Source organism: Leopardus geoffroyi, chromosome C2 (assembly GCF_018350155.1).
Source record: "Leopardus geoffroyi isolate Oge1 chromosome C2, O.geoffroyi_Oge1_pat1.0, whole genome shotgun sequence".
Taxonomy (NCBI): domain Eukaryota; kingdom Metazoa; phylum Chordata; class Mammalia; order Carnivora; family Felidae; genus Leopardus; species Leopardus geoffroyi.
In genome coordinates this window covers 67,137,026-67,152,541 of record NC_059333.1, presented here as the reverse complement: position 1 = coordinate 67,152,541, position 15,516 = coordinate 67,137,026, and the positions used below count along the sequence as shown (strand labels likewise).

Below are 15,516 nucleotides of genomic sequence, written 5' to 3'. Positions count from 1 at the left end.
ACATGCTTCTACTAACGGTGCATAAGTAAAAGCCTTCAGAAATTGTAAATATTTCACTAAGCCTAGAATTTCAGAGTCAAAAGATATGCTTAGTTTTATTTTATTTATTTTTAAAGTTTATTCATTTATTTCAGAGAGAGCGCATGAGAAGCGTATCAGAAAGGCAGAGAGCAAGAGGGAGAGAGAGAATCCCAAGAGGGCTGTGTAATGTCAGTGTGGAGCCTGATGCACGGCTCAAACCCAAGAACCGTGAGATCATGACCTGAGCAGAAACCAAGAGTCTGATGCTTAACCCACTGAACCACCCAGGTACCCCTTAGTTTTATTAAAAAAAAAAAGTATATAAAAAAGAATCCATTTCCTCATATTCTTAATGAAGATGTTAGCAATCTTTAAAAATTTTCTCATATAATGGATAAAAATTGCTCTTGTTTCAATTTTTTTACTTGTTACTAGTGAAGTTATAAATCCTTTCATGTTTATTGCTATTTGTATATCTTCTGTGAATTGCCTGTTTATATAGTTTATTTTTAACTGGGTTATTTTTTCTTATCAATTTGTAGGAATTTAAAAACTGTATTGTGGATGTTTATAGCATATTATAGAAAGACAATGTTGCATAGTATATAAGTAATATGCTGTACCTTGATTTTTATAACTTTATTAGATGTTTTGCTAATTCTATGTAAATTCATAGGATGTAAAATTTTTAAATGACTCCCAATATTTGTATGTAATCTAATTTATTCCCCTATAATTTTGTTAATGGACAATTAGATTGCTTCCAGTCTTTTGCTATTAACAATACAACAATGACTATCCTTCATAAGTTACTTTGCACTAAAATGTGGAGTATATTTGTGGGATAAATTTCTAGAAGTTAAATTACTCAAGTATTTTCAAAACTCTATATTTTACTTTTATTCATATGTAACATTTATAAGTAAAAGTGTACATAATTGTACACTTCAATGGATTATCAAAAAGTGAACAATCCCACATAACCACCACTATGTCAAGAAATAGTATGTTACCAGCAGCTGATTCATGTTCCTGACAATTATTGCTACTCTTTCCTCTTCCAAAATCTGACTTCCTACACCAAAAAAGCAGTTTTGCTTGTTTTTGATAGATGTTTATCAAAAGATAGATATGTGTTTGCTTTTCATTAGGTTATATACCTAGAAATGAAACTTTTGGATTATAGGGTGGGCTAACATAAGTATGCTAAAATGGAGCACATAATGCTAACATTTTATAAAGTAGATTCAACAGTTTACCCTCTGCAGCAATGTATGAGAGTTCTTATACCCAATATCTTTGCAAATATTACCAACATTACTAATGGGGTTGTGTACTTTCTCATATGTATATGAAAATATATTTGTCATTTACATATCTTCCTTTGTGACATATTTGATCAAATTTCCTGCACATTTTTTTCTATTATTTGTCTTTTTATTATTGATGACTCATGAGACTCTTTTTACACTCTGCATATGAATGAGTCCAGTGTCAGACACAATCTAAATATCTCTTCCTTGCCCTATCATTTCACTCTAATGGTGCCTTTTTTTCCAAGAAGTTCTTAATGTTTTTCTTTATGATTAATAATTTTTTAGCATGTTGGAGAAATATTTTTAAAGAAATTTTTAATGTTTATTTTTGAGAGAGAGAGGCAGAGCGCCAGCAGGGGAAGGGCAGAGAGAGAGGAAGACACAGGATCCAAAGCAGGCTCCAGGTTCTGAGCTGTCAGCACACAGCCTGATGCAGGGCTCCAACTCATGAACTATGAGATCATGACCTGAGCCTAAGCTGGTGCTTAACTAAGTCACCCAGGTGCCCCATTGAAGAAATATTTTCTTAACACAAGTGTAATGAAGATATTCTCCTATAATACCTTCTAGAATCTTTGTATATAGTGGGAAAGAACAGTCAGATTTTTTCTCTATATATTTTTTAATTGGCTTTGTAGTATTTATTGGGGGAAAACCTGTCATTTCCTCTATTGCTCTGCAGAACCAATTGGGTTATATACGCTTGGATCTCTTTCTTCACTCTTCTGCGAGTTGGTCTATTTGTCTATTTCTCCTGTGCCAATAGAACACTGTCATGACTAATATAACTTTAATAACTCTTGCTTTCCCATAGAACAAGTCTTCTAAATCTATTTCTCTTTAGTATTGTCTTAGTTAATTTTGGTCCTTTGCATTTCTCTATACATTTTTGAACCAGTTTTAAACTTCAAGGGAAAAAATATGCTAAAATTTATATTGGTATTATGGTAAATCAATAGATCATTTTGTGAAAACCTGACATCTTTACACCATTATTGAATTTTCCACTCCATGATTTAGGTTTGTTAATTTCTCTTTTTATAGTTTTCTGTGTAGAGGTCTTTGTGTGTGTGTGTGTGTGTGTGTGTGTGTGTGCGCGCGTGTGTGTTGGTAGAGGTCTTGATAATCTTTTATTAAGTGTTTTCCTAGATACTTTATTTTATTTTATTGCAAGTGGAATCTTTATACAACTTTAGTTTCTATTTTTTCAGTATATGGAAATGCTTGTTTGTTTGTTTATTTATTTATTTTGAGAGAGAGCACGCGCGCATGTGTGAGTGGAAGAGGAGCAGAGAAAGAGAGGGAGAGAGTATTAAACAGGCTGTCATGCCCAGCGTGGAGCTCTATGTGGGGTGGATCTCGATCTCACGACTGTGAGATCATGCCCTGAGCCAAAAATCAAGAGTCAGAGGCTTAACAAAGTAAGCCACCCAGGCACCCCTGGAAATGTCATTTATTTTTACATTGACTTTGTATCTACTAATCTTGCAATCTAATAATTTATCTGCAAAGTATTTAAATGTTGTACATACATAATCATTTCTTTCCATTTCCTTCTTTTGTAATCTATATAACTTTGATTTATTTTCCTTTATGTATTGCTCTGGCTAGGTCCTTCAGTACAATGTGAATAGAGGTAGTGATAGCAGTCATCCTTGTCTTGTTTTCATATCAGATGTAAAGCTTTCAACATTTTACTGTAAAGTATGAATGATATTTGCTGCCATGTATCAGATTAAGGAAATTTCCTTCTTGGTTTAGTTAATGGTTTCTTTTTAACTCATGAATAGAAGATACATTTTACTAAATGTTTTTGCTTTTTGCATCCCATGGCTTACTTTTATAGTTTTCTATTTTATCCTGTTAATGTGATGAATTACATGAATTCATTTCAAATGTTAAACAAGCCTTGCATTCTTGGTATAAACTAAACATGTTTCTAATATGTGATTATTTTATTGACAGATTTATTTATATTTTGGCTGGGATTTTTGCACCTATGCTTATGTTCCTGCTTTTTGTAATGGTCTTTTCAAGTTTTGGCATCAAGTTATATTGTCCCATAAAAAGATGAATATGATTTTTTCTTTCTCAGCTTTCTCAGAAAGTTTTTATATAGTACTGGTATTACTTATTTCCTAAAATTTTGCTGGGATTTACAGAAGTAGCCACTTGAGCTCGAAATTTTTGGCAGTTGAAACCATCTATGAGCAAGGTGTCCAAGCTGTCTTTCTCTTACAAGTGTCGGTTCTTCAGAGGCTCTATAGTGACTGTTACCTCCACAGTTACTTTACATGGAAAATATGCTCTCTGACTTATTCTAACAATCTTCAGCTCCTGAACTTGGTGATATACCTTCATACCCTCTTAATTTTGGTATTCCTTGCCTTTATAGGTCAATCTCTTGAGTATAGAACCCTGAAAATGGCTTCAGCTCAGTCATCTACCATAACTACTTGGGTTAGAAGACAAATATATTCTTGTCATATCAAATAATGGGATTATTGACTGTCCCACACTTCCTTCCTCTCTTTCCTTCATTCAAGGGAGTTCCTGCCAGTTTATCTACCAAACAATTTTTCAGTCAAGAAAAGGTTCCCCTTATGTATGTTCACATAGAATCCACACTGCAAAAACTCCAGGAACACAAGATAAAATTTTTCTTTTTCTTTTAGGTAGTCTTCCTTTCAGATGCCTTCAAAAAGTTTTCTTTGAGCTCATCAAACTTAGCTTAGGGGCAGACTGGGAAGAATGGAAGTAGAACCAAATATATATTTTTCATGTATTATTTGATAAATGATGATTGATTCAGGAAGTGGTATTGGTACAACTCTTAGTCATCAGGAAAGAACTAGAGTTTAATCCCCATTTCATACTTTATATCTAAATTAATGCTAGATAGATTAAATACTTAGATATATTTAAGAAATATATTAAAATAGAATGTAATAATTTTTAATCTTGAAGTGAGGGAAGCTTTTCTAAGTATGACACAAAATCCAGAGACATAAAAGAAAAAATAGAATTACTTTAACAATTTTTAAAAATTTATTCATGGAAAAAACCATCCTAAACAATTTCATACAGTAAACAAAAACAGGGAAAATACTAGCAAATTACATCAGATAGAAAGCTAACTTCCCTACTATGTAAATAGTTTTCACAAATCTGTAAGAGAAATACTAACAACTCTGTAGAAAAATGGACAGAATATAAACAGAAATGTCATAGTACAGGAAAACATGTTCCATTTCACTTAAGATATGAGAAAAGTCTACTAACACAATTACATACTTCCTATCAACAGAATGACAGGGAATAAAAAGTTTACACTATTATTAGAAAGGTAGTGCAAGATCACGTATTCTTAAACATTTTTGAGGGGGTATAATTTGGCACAACTTCTATGGAGGGCTACAATCTAGAAATAATGAATAATTAAAATTATATTAGCTTTTAAAGGGTATAATACAATCCAACTTTCAAAGAATGCCTGACTGGATTATGTTGTTCTAAGCCTTCTATTGTCTCTTAGTTTAGCCTATTAGGGGAAATGTGAATACTTTTTGGAGGATGATAACATCATTTAGAACCTGAAATTATCTCTATAATGTTTATTTATAAATATATAAGTATATATATGATGGTATATAAATTTATATGTTCCATAAAAACAGAAAGAACACCAAAAAGCAAATCTAGATTACATGAGGACAATATGACCAAAATCCAAGACAAATCAACTAGATAGAGATAGGGAGTTATCAAACACATATTGAGGGAACTGTATTCAACATGTTCAAGGAAACGAAGGACAAGAGTGATAATTTAGGAAGATAACAAGAAGCTTTAAAAAGAATCAAATGAAAGGTATAGAACTGAAAAACAAAATGACTAAAATTGAACTCCATGGCTGGATCTACCATAAGATTACAAACAACTGAAGAGAGAATTAGTGAATTCAAAAAGACAAGTCAGAAGAAAGCATCCAAACTGAAACACAAGGAGAAAAAGGATAGAAAATAGAAAAACAAAAAAGAATGTGTAATAACATCCTAACAACCTCCCAACATTAAAAGTGGAAATGCTAGCACAAGTCTGACTTCAAGCAAGAACAAATAATCATAGTTTTTATATAAGTTATTATTTTTTGTATACCATTTTCAATCAAGTAAAAATCTAGGTAAAGCCTTCTTTCCATTTTTAGGACTTAAGTATTTTAAAAGAAACATCTCACTATATCAAACATATTAAATAATACAAATTAGAATGTTTAGCTACTTACATTCCATATGCTGAGCTTACAGCAAGACTTGTAATCTGTTGGGGAGGCTCACCATCCACCCACACCAACTGAATAACAAGTTCTGCTTGGTACCCTGGAGGCATCCTCACTGGTCGTGTCTTAACACTAAAAAAGAGAAAAAAATAGTTCTATCACATACAGTTTAAATAAGTATGCCCATGCTTATCTTCAGAATTTACATAGCATCTTTCTACAGAAATATGCAATACCACACATTGAGGGAAGTACACAGGTGGACAGTGTCTTCTAGCTTTCTCAGAATATACCAAATTACTTAAAATTGCTTAGTTTTTTAAATAGCTTTTTAACCAGTCAAGTCCACAACTTCAAATGGCCATTATCCCTTCCTTTTCTTAATTTTTGAGGATGGTATTTTAAATTATTTTTATTATTTACTTTTTTTAACAAAAGTTTTTAAATATTTATGAAATATTTGTTACATATATTAAGTTATAAATGCATAACAATATGAATGACTTAATCTACCACCCAAGTTAAGAGTTGAACATATCCAAAACCCAAATTCCTGCTCATTCCTTCTAAATTTGCTTGACCTGCAGCCTTATCTATTCTAGTTTATAGCAACTTGTATCTTTCCAGTTATTCAGTTAAAAAAAAAAAAGTCATACTAATATCCTTCTCTTATACCTCACATCAATCAATCATCAAATTCTGTTGATGTTACCTTCAAAATATACCCAGAATCTGACCATTTTTTAATTCTCTATTGTGACCATCCTAGTTACGGTTGACAAATAAAAATACAAGACACCCATTTAAATCTGAATTTCAAATAAACAATAAATAGGTTTTATGTTTTGTTTTGTTTATTTTGTTTTGTTTACTGTACGTATGTCCCATGCAGTGTCTGGAATATACTGATACTAAAAAATGTTTACTGTTTATTTGAAATTTAAATTTAAATGGGTATCCTGTATTTTTATTTGCTGAATCTGTCAGCCCATAACATCATCTCTGCTTAGATTTAATAGCCTCTTTACTGGTCTCCCGGCTTCTACCTTTCCCTTCCATTCCAAGATCCATTTTCGACAAAGCCACCAAAGTGATCAATTTAAAATTTAATCACTGGATGTTGAATGTAAGTGATGAATCACTGAATTCTTCTAAAACCAATATTGCACTGTATGTTAAGTAACTAAAATTTAAATTAAAAATAAAATGGTATGTAAAAAAATAATTTGAAAAATAAAATTTAAAACTGATATGTCTCTTTTCTATTCAAAACCCTGTAATGAGTCCCCATCTAATTAGGAATAAAAGCCATGGCCTTACAGTGGCCTATAATTGGCTCTCTATTACTTATCTGACTTCATCTCTTGCTATTCCCCGCCCCCCCCCCCCCAACTTGCTCTCCTTGTCCTAGCTACACTGACCTCTTCATATACAAGGCACTTTAAGCCTTTGTTCTATCTATTCCTTCTGCCTGGAATACTCTTCTACGAGATACATTTCAGGTAAATCCCTCATCTACTTTTTGTTTAAATCTCACCTTCTTATCAGTTAAAAAGTAAAAAAAAGAAGTATTATTTTAGCAAAATCATAGCAATCATGAGAGGGATCCTTTTTTCTAACAGTATTCTTGTAGTAGTGTTCTTGTAGTAGTATTCTTGTAGTGTTTTTTGTCTGGTTGATTGGGGTTTTTTTTTTGATTCCAAGAAAACTGAAGAAATTCCCTAAAAAGACTTTTTGAATTGGGAGATACCAAGCAACTGGCCAAGTTTCTTCCCTGCCATATGTGTTCCCATTCTATTAAAGCCATATTTTCTTTATGATCTTTCTGGGAAGAACATAAATGCCTTCATAATAAAGGATAAAAATATTGTGCCCTCTTCATAGATATTCAAAGAAAAGACCACAGCACTCCTTGGTTGAGTGTAGATCAATGACAACAACTTAATAAAAGAGAAGAATAATTTTATTTTGTACAGTTTCAAAGTAGTATATGATTAATATGTAAAATTGTTTTAAAATTTGGTAGCAACTCTTACTTGAGGCATGGGATACTGTCCTTTGTTCCTCCTTCACTAGCCACAGTGTTAGTACTTCCAGAAAGACTCCTTGAAGGAAGCTGAGATGAGAGATCTGGAAACGGAGGACTTGTTTCTGGTTCTGGGGTTGTAATATCTTCAATATCATACTGAAGTCGTACCTCTAATGACTTAAAAAAATCAAGTTTTAATTTAACCTAAGTCATAACAATAAGTAACCACATTAAATTACCTGACAACTTTTTTGTAATTATTGTTTTATTCAGATTAATAAGTTCAATTTCAATTTATAGTAAAGTTGAGATATCCCAAATTGATTTAAATACTGGTATTTCAGTATTTGTATTTAAATACATGGAACATTCACTGGCACTCACAAATAATGTAAAATATTTCTTAATTCTTCAGAATTATAAGAAAAATACCTACTAGTGAAGATAAAGTTTTACATAAAAAATTCTCCTAAGATAAAGGTATAAATTACAACTCCATATATAGTAAAAGGAGAAATTGGTCAGTTATTCCAGTAAATAAAATAAACTGGATGTGTTTACACACACATACATAACACACAAATTATTTGTACAAGGATTTTAGTTTTAAAAAAACCATTCAATTTTGCCTTCAAATTCAGTAAAACATTCCCAAAATAAATTCTAATTTTTGTTTCATTAGCTCAGCTCTTAATTTCATTAGCTTGCTTAATTAAAAAACATTTGATAAACTGTATTGGAATAAAAGATGATCCAAAACCTTTTTTTTTAATCTAAAAATGTTTAAAAATTAAGTACTTTATGATTACATTCTATGCTTTAATTAAAATCGATTTTACAAAAAACATTTGCTTTACAATGTAAAAATCAGGATCTTTGAGGCTGAAAACAATTGCTTAATAAAATGTCATTATGGGGTGTGAATTTAGCAATATTATCAAAATGAATTATCTTAAAATTAAAAAACCCTCTAGTGACAGTAACCATTACCAATTATTGTCAACTCTACCTAGACACTATAGGTATAATCCTTATAAGAACCTTATGAAATTGGCATTATCATTTGTAGTTTATTACTACTTTCCATTTTTCTATTTTATTTGCACAGAAAATTACATGAGTGATGAAACTGGGTCTTACTCAGACTCTACTGCTGACTACTGGATCTTTGTGACTTGCTCAGCATCATGTAGCTATTCGCTGGTACAGCTAGAATTAAAACATAGACTTATCTGACTCCAAAGGCTGGGATTTTAACTAATATACTTTAACAGGGCAGTACTTAATTTTAGCTGTTGAGGTAAAAAGTTATATACAGGTGTTTAGTAGATAATCTTTATTTTCTGATAAATTGGTAAAATGGACTCAGTAGGGATGGCCAATTATCTATAGATGCCTTAATTTAGATTTAATTTATCCCATGAGATTATCAGAACAATTAAATTACTTGATTAGTTTAAAATTAAGATTAGGTAAGGTAGCTCATAATTATTTCCATCCTATAAAAATGTTGCTATACAGAAATTAAAAATTGACAAGAAAAGGCAAACTAAAAAATTTTAATAAAGATATACAACAAAGCCCACATTAATTTAACATTTATGTATAAAGCTACAAATGTCTGTATAAATTCTATACAGACAAAATACATCCTATCTAAAAATACAAGGTTTTGGTACAGAACTGTTTTCATCATTTTAAGCCAAACTATTTTTTAATAAGTTATATAAGTAACAAGAATAATTTAAAATCCTATGAATTGGATTACTGACTAAATACATCAGTCTTGATGGCTTAAAACCATATCAAACACTAGCCAAAATATATGATAATTGCTTTAATAACTCTAGTTATGAACATTAAATTTTAAGTAACTTACCACTATTTCTGCTGTAATTTCATGTCTGCTGAATTTATAAATTATGACATATGCAGAGACTCCTGATACACAGAATATTCTGCTCTCTGGACACCAGTAAATCATCTGAATGGCATATGGATCTTCCTCTACAATTTCACATGTTGGTTTTCCTTCTCCTATCTTCTGTTTTTCAAACACTTTTGAAGTTTTTAGCTTATACAGCATCTGCAGAGTTACTACAAGATATTGAAGTATAGTTATCTTCTAATTTGAACTTAATTCTTAGATGTTGTTAAACTCTTTCAGTGTATTTGTTAAACTACTAAAATAGAATCCAAGCAGACAAAATAAATTATATTTTAACTAGTAAGCATTCAATGTCATGAACTCTTATCATAGTTTAGCTGAAGGGAGACTCCAGAGAAAAATAAACATTTATTGAACATATACTATATGCCAATGAATTTGTAGGTCCTTTGTATGCATTGTCTCATGTGATCCTCAGAAAAGTCCAATGAAGTGAGTATTTTTATCCTTATTTATTGATAAAAATATTGGGGCTCAAAAAGGTTACAATGGAAATACTAAACCTAATTCTCTCCTAAAGGAGACCCCCTAACCCTTTTTCACAATTTCCCCCTTTGATTGCTACATGAGAGGTTGATGTTATTCATAGAGGGTTTTCTTCTCCCAACAAATTTCTTAGACGATCCTTAAGATGAGAAACATTTGTAATTTACTACCTAGTAGTATTGAAAGCCCAATAATCTGCAATTATTTTAGAAAGAATCTTTTCTGAATGGCCCTGTATTAGAAAAGGATCAGTTATAATTTTTAAAAACTCTGGGTTTGTGAATTGTTTTCAGGAATTTTTATTTGGGGGAATATTTTTTCCATTTTAGACCCTGATAAGAACTCTCCTATAAAAAGCTCTGATTCTACAAAAGATCCTTAAGAAAATTTCTAAAAATCTGGGAGTTTCTGTCAAAAGTGCATAATTTGAACCTAATCATGAGAAACTTCAGTCAAACCCAAACTGAAGATTATACAAAATAACTGGCCTGCGTTTTCAAAAATATCAATTAAATGAAATAAAGACTAAGAAACAATTCCAAATTGAGGAAAACCCAAAAGATGATAAATTCAATAAATCTCAATTTTCTTTTATTATAAAAGATATTATTGGGACAATTGGTGAAAACTGAGTAAGACCTGGAGGTTAGCAGATATTGCTGTATTGCCATCAGTATTAATCTTCTGATTTTTATAACTGTAATTTGACTATGTAAAAGAATGTCTTATTTGTAGGAAAGATACAGTGAAGTATTTTAGAGGCATGTAATGTAAAAGGAGCATCATATCTGCAACTCAGAAATGGTTACAAACTGCTGTAAGTATATATAAATATATGGAGAAGAAGGAGAGGGAGGAGGGTGGAAAAACAAATGTAGTATACATTGACATTTGGAAAATCTGGCTAAAAGCTATATAACACTTGATGGTATTTTTTTTTCAATTATTCTGTAAGTCTAAAATTATGTCAAATCAAAACATTTTTAAAATGGGTAAGGCTTTATACCAGATGCTATAGACTGGCTTCTATGTCAGATGAGGTATCACTCCCATGATTATTTTATATGACATAGCAATGCTAAAAGGATACTACAGACATAATTAAGGCCCCTAATTAGTTGACTTTGAGTTAATTAACAGAGATTATCCTTAATGGGGCTGACATAACTGGTGCCCTCTCTGAGGTTAGAGAGACACTGCCTCTCCAGCCTTAATAAAACAAGTTGCCATGAGTTCTACAGCTACAAGAAAATGAATTCTGCCAACAACTACATGAGACTGAAAGAGGATTCTAAATCTCAGATGAAACTGCAGCCCTAGCGAACACCTTGACTGCAATCTCAGGAAACCCTGAGCAAAGAACCCAGCTAAACTGTACCCAGATTCCTGACACAAAGAAAATGTGAGATAATATGTAAGTACTGCTCAATTGTGGTAATTTATTAGTCAGCAAATTGAAAACTAATACACATAAAACATAAACTCAATTATTCAAATTCAGTATAACCTCACTTCCTGTACTGGACAGTATTCCACAAAATTGACAAACTAAGTGAAATTTCTTCAATGATATCCATTAAATTGGAAATATGTTCTTATAATTACAGTAAAAATATTAAACATGCTGCAAGCCTTTATAATATGTTTTGAATGGGATAAAATATTTAAAAATTAACCTCTTAAAATATTATGCATGCTTAAGAGTGGCATATACTCTAATCACTAGGATGTCAAAGTGTCTTCTCACATTTTAGATGCCAAGGAGTGAATTTGAGGTGGTGGGATGTTACTATAAAATTGTGTTCTTGGAACAAGGTCAGATTTACAAGAAAAGTCCATCCAAAGAAAATCTTTTGTCCTGTGGAATTTCTCCCTGAGCCATTGATTTCTATTGTGTGAGTTCAGAAAGGGGCCTCAAAATTCGTGGTTTTAAATATTTTAATCATTTTTTCTTGCTGATGATTTGCTCCATTGCTGAAAGACTCTAGCTTGCAGGCTTAGAGTATAACCAATAATCAACCTTCTTCCCTCTGCTTTTGTGTTTATCATAATCTTCCTCAGAAGCTGTTTACTTCTATAGCTTCAAATACCACTTTTACGCTGCCTCTTCATTAGTTTCCATTCTTGACTGTTCTTCCTACCTGCTAGACATTTTTACCTGGATTTCCTGGTGTAATTACAAGATTCAAACCTCCAGCACTCTCTTATAGTCCTCATCTTGCTAGTTGTTCATCCTCAGAAACTGAGTCATTGCTCACTTACTCTATTCCTCCTATTCCTATTAAAATCGTAAATATCTTCCCAAACTCACATTAAGTATTACCCCATCAAAATACCCTTTCTGGATCTACCTGATTCAAACAAATCACAAATTTCTGATAACAAACAGAATTCGAGTTGTATTACATTTACAGTTCTTATCATACTGTTTGCCTAATAGTCAAATATGTGCATTCATTTATCTGATTTAGTAAATAAAAGTACTATGAAGGATATATACAGATACAATCAATTCTGAAATATCTTTGCGTGCCCTTCAACACTGAGGCAGCCTACCTTATTCCTTAAATTACATAATTCTCAAAAATTTTTAAAGAAATTTTACATTTATCTAATCACTTCTTTTGATTCACATAGGGCTTCATAGACAAATGGAAAAGAAAGTGAAGACTAGTGAGATAAAAGAACTTTTCTAGGACCAGAGCTGGAGGTGAAGGAAATTCCTTCAATAGAGTTAATCTGACAAAGTATTGTAGTTTTTTCAATGTACCTTACCTTTTGTAAATACAACAGGTTGCTGATGGAGACTTCAGTCCTATCTGTTAATATTATAAAGGAAAAGTATAGTAGAGATAGTACTTTAAACTGATCCAACAGAGGAAATGGATTTTTATAACACAGATATATATATATATATATATATATATATATATATATATATATATATGCTAAAACTGTATCTGAAATATTAATCATCCAAAGTAAAAAGTGGCAAATGGCTCTGCGTAAATATTAACTGAGGGTTTTCTGTTATAGAACAAGAGACTTAAAACTTACTTGCCGAAGCATCCCAAAATTTTATTGATCCATCTGCATGACTAGATGAGAAATACATTAGCATTAATTATAGTAAATTTCAAAAATTATAGGCATTCTAACTGTATATTAGAGGTATTGCCAAAATTTGATTTAAAAATCCCATTCCAATGAGAATGAATATATGCTAAAGCATTTCTAAGCTCATAACAATGGTTTACTTTTTAAACAATGCACTAAAATCTAAATTTAAAAAAGAACAATTACTAAGATTTGACTGTAGGAATATTTTTATGTGTAATAGAGAACAACGAAAACTGGCCTGAATAAACAATATATTTTATATAAAACTGTTTACACTTGGGGTGGCTGGGTGGCTCAATCGGTTAAGCGTCCAACTTCAGCTCTGGTCATGATCTCACAGCTTGTGAGTTTGAGCCCTGCGTTGGGCTCTGTGCTGACAGCTCAGAGCCTAGAGCCTCTTCAGATTCTGTGTCTTTCTCTCTCTCGCTGCCCCTCCCCCATTCACACTCTCTCTCTGTCTCTCAAAAATAAATAAACATTAAAAAAAGTTAAAAAAAATTGTTTACACTCAATAAAAAAATACCTGAGTTAATTCTGATTACATTAAAATAATTTTGAAGTGAATGTCATAGTGAAATTTAAGTTTCAAAATATAAAAAGCAATCCTTAAACCTGTCTAGAATGGTATCATTATTTGGTAATATAATGGCAATTCTCTAAGAACTCATCTAGAAATGAAGACAATAGAATAACCCCAACACATTTTATGAGGTCAGCCTTATCCTGACTACCAAAACCAAAAAATAAAATTATACAAACATATTCCTCAAGCATAGGTGAAAAAATTGTCAACAAAATATTAGCAAATCAAATAAAAAACATATAGAAAGGATCAGACATCATGACTAAGTGCAGTTTATCTTAGGAATGTAAGACTTGTCAAACATTAAAAAAAAATCAAACACCATATTGTTATCATCATACTGACAGATTAAAGAAGAAAAACCATATGGTCATCTCAATAAATACAGGAAAAGTATTTGTCTCCAGCTTTTGGCTATTGTGAATAATGCTTCTGTGAACGTTCATGTAAAAGTTTTTGTATATAACTAAAAGTGGGAGTGCTCAGTTATATGATAATTAGTTATCTTTTTGAGAAATTGCCAAACCATATTCTATATCAGTTGTACCATTTTACATTCCCACCAGCAAACTATGTGGTTCTAATTAATCTGTTTCCTTGTCAACACTTGCTTTTCTTCCTCTTAAAAATTTTTTTAGCCATTGTAGTGGGTGTGAAGTGGTATACACAATTGTGGCTTTGTTTTCATTTCCCCAATGACTAATGATGTTAAGCATATTTTCATGTGCTTGTTGGCCATTTGTGTATCTTTTTTTGAAAAAGTCTACACAAATCCTTTGTTCATTTAAAAAAAAAATGTCTTTTTATTGTTGAGCTCTAAGAGTTATTTATATATTATGAAAACTAAACTCTATTAGATATATAGTTTGAAAATTTTTTCCAACACATTGTTGTCTTTTCACCTAATGATGAAGGCCATTTTACCTACTTTTTTCTTTTGTTTATTTTTATGCTTTTGGTGTAATATCTACAAAATCTCTGCCATAATCAAAGTCATGAAAGATTACCTTGTTTTCTTTTTTGAATTTTTATTTATTTATTAAATATAATTTATTGTGAAATTGGTTTCCATACAACACCCAGTGCTCATTCCAACAGGTGCTCTCCTCAATGTCCATCACCCTCTTTCCCCTCTTCCCCCTACCTCCCATCAACCTTCAGTTTGTTCTCAGTATTTAAGAGTCTCTTATGGTTTGCCTCCCTCCCTCTCTGTAACTTTTTTTCCCCCTTCCCCTCCCCCTTGGTCTTCCTTTTTGAATTTTATAGCTTTAGCTATAAATTCAAGCCTTTCCTTATATTTGAGTTAATTTTTGCATATGGTATGAAGTAGGGGTCCAAATTTTTCTTTCAAGTTTTTATTTAAATTCTAGTTAGTTAACATATAGTGCAATATTAGTTTCAGGAGTAGAATTTAGTGAATCTTCACTTACATATAACACCAATGCTCATCACAAGTGCCCTCAATACCCATCACCCATTTAGCCCATGCCCCTGCCTACCTCCCCTCCAGCAGCCCTCAGTCTGTTCTCTATAGTTAAGAGTCTGTTTTCCAGTTTTTCTCTCTTTTTTCCCCACTATGTTCATCTGTTTTGTTTCTTAAATTTCATATATATGAGTGAAATCAGATGGTATTTGTCTTTGTTTGACTGACTTATTTCGCTTAGCCTAATCCACTCTAGCTCCATCCGTGTAACTGCAAATGGCACAATTTCATTCTTTATGGCTGAATAATAT

General features: G+C 31.6%; 1 protein-coding gene across 9 annotated transcripts in view; it reads right to left on the bottom strand.

Annotated features, from left to right (window-relative positions):
• STXBP5L (syntaxin binding protein 5L) overlaps positions 1-15,516 on the bottom strand; it is a 377,555-nt gene that overhangs the window by 113,539 nt on the left and 248,500 nt on the right. For all 9 annotated transcript variants that reach the window (XM_045502185.1, XM_045502187.1, XM_045502190.1 and 6 more), the window contains exons 15-18: positions 13,137-13,177; positions 9,525-9,742; positions 7,653-7,822; positions 5,623-5,748 (exon numbers count right to left, since the gene is read on the bottom strand). In XM_045502185.1, coding sequence (XP_045358141.1) covers positions 5,623-5,748; positions 7,653-7,822; positions 9,525-9,742; positions 13,137-13,177 — 555 coding nt within the window. The remainder of the gene's footprint in view (positions 1-5,622; positions 5,749-7,652; positions 7,823-9,524; positions 9,743-13,136; positions 13,178-15,516) is intronic.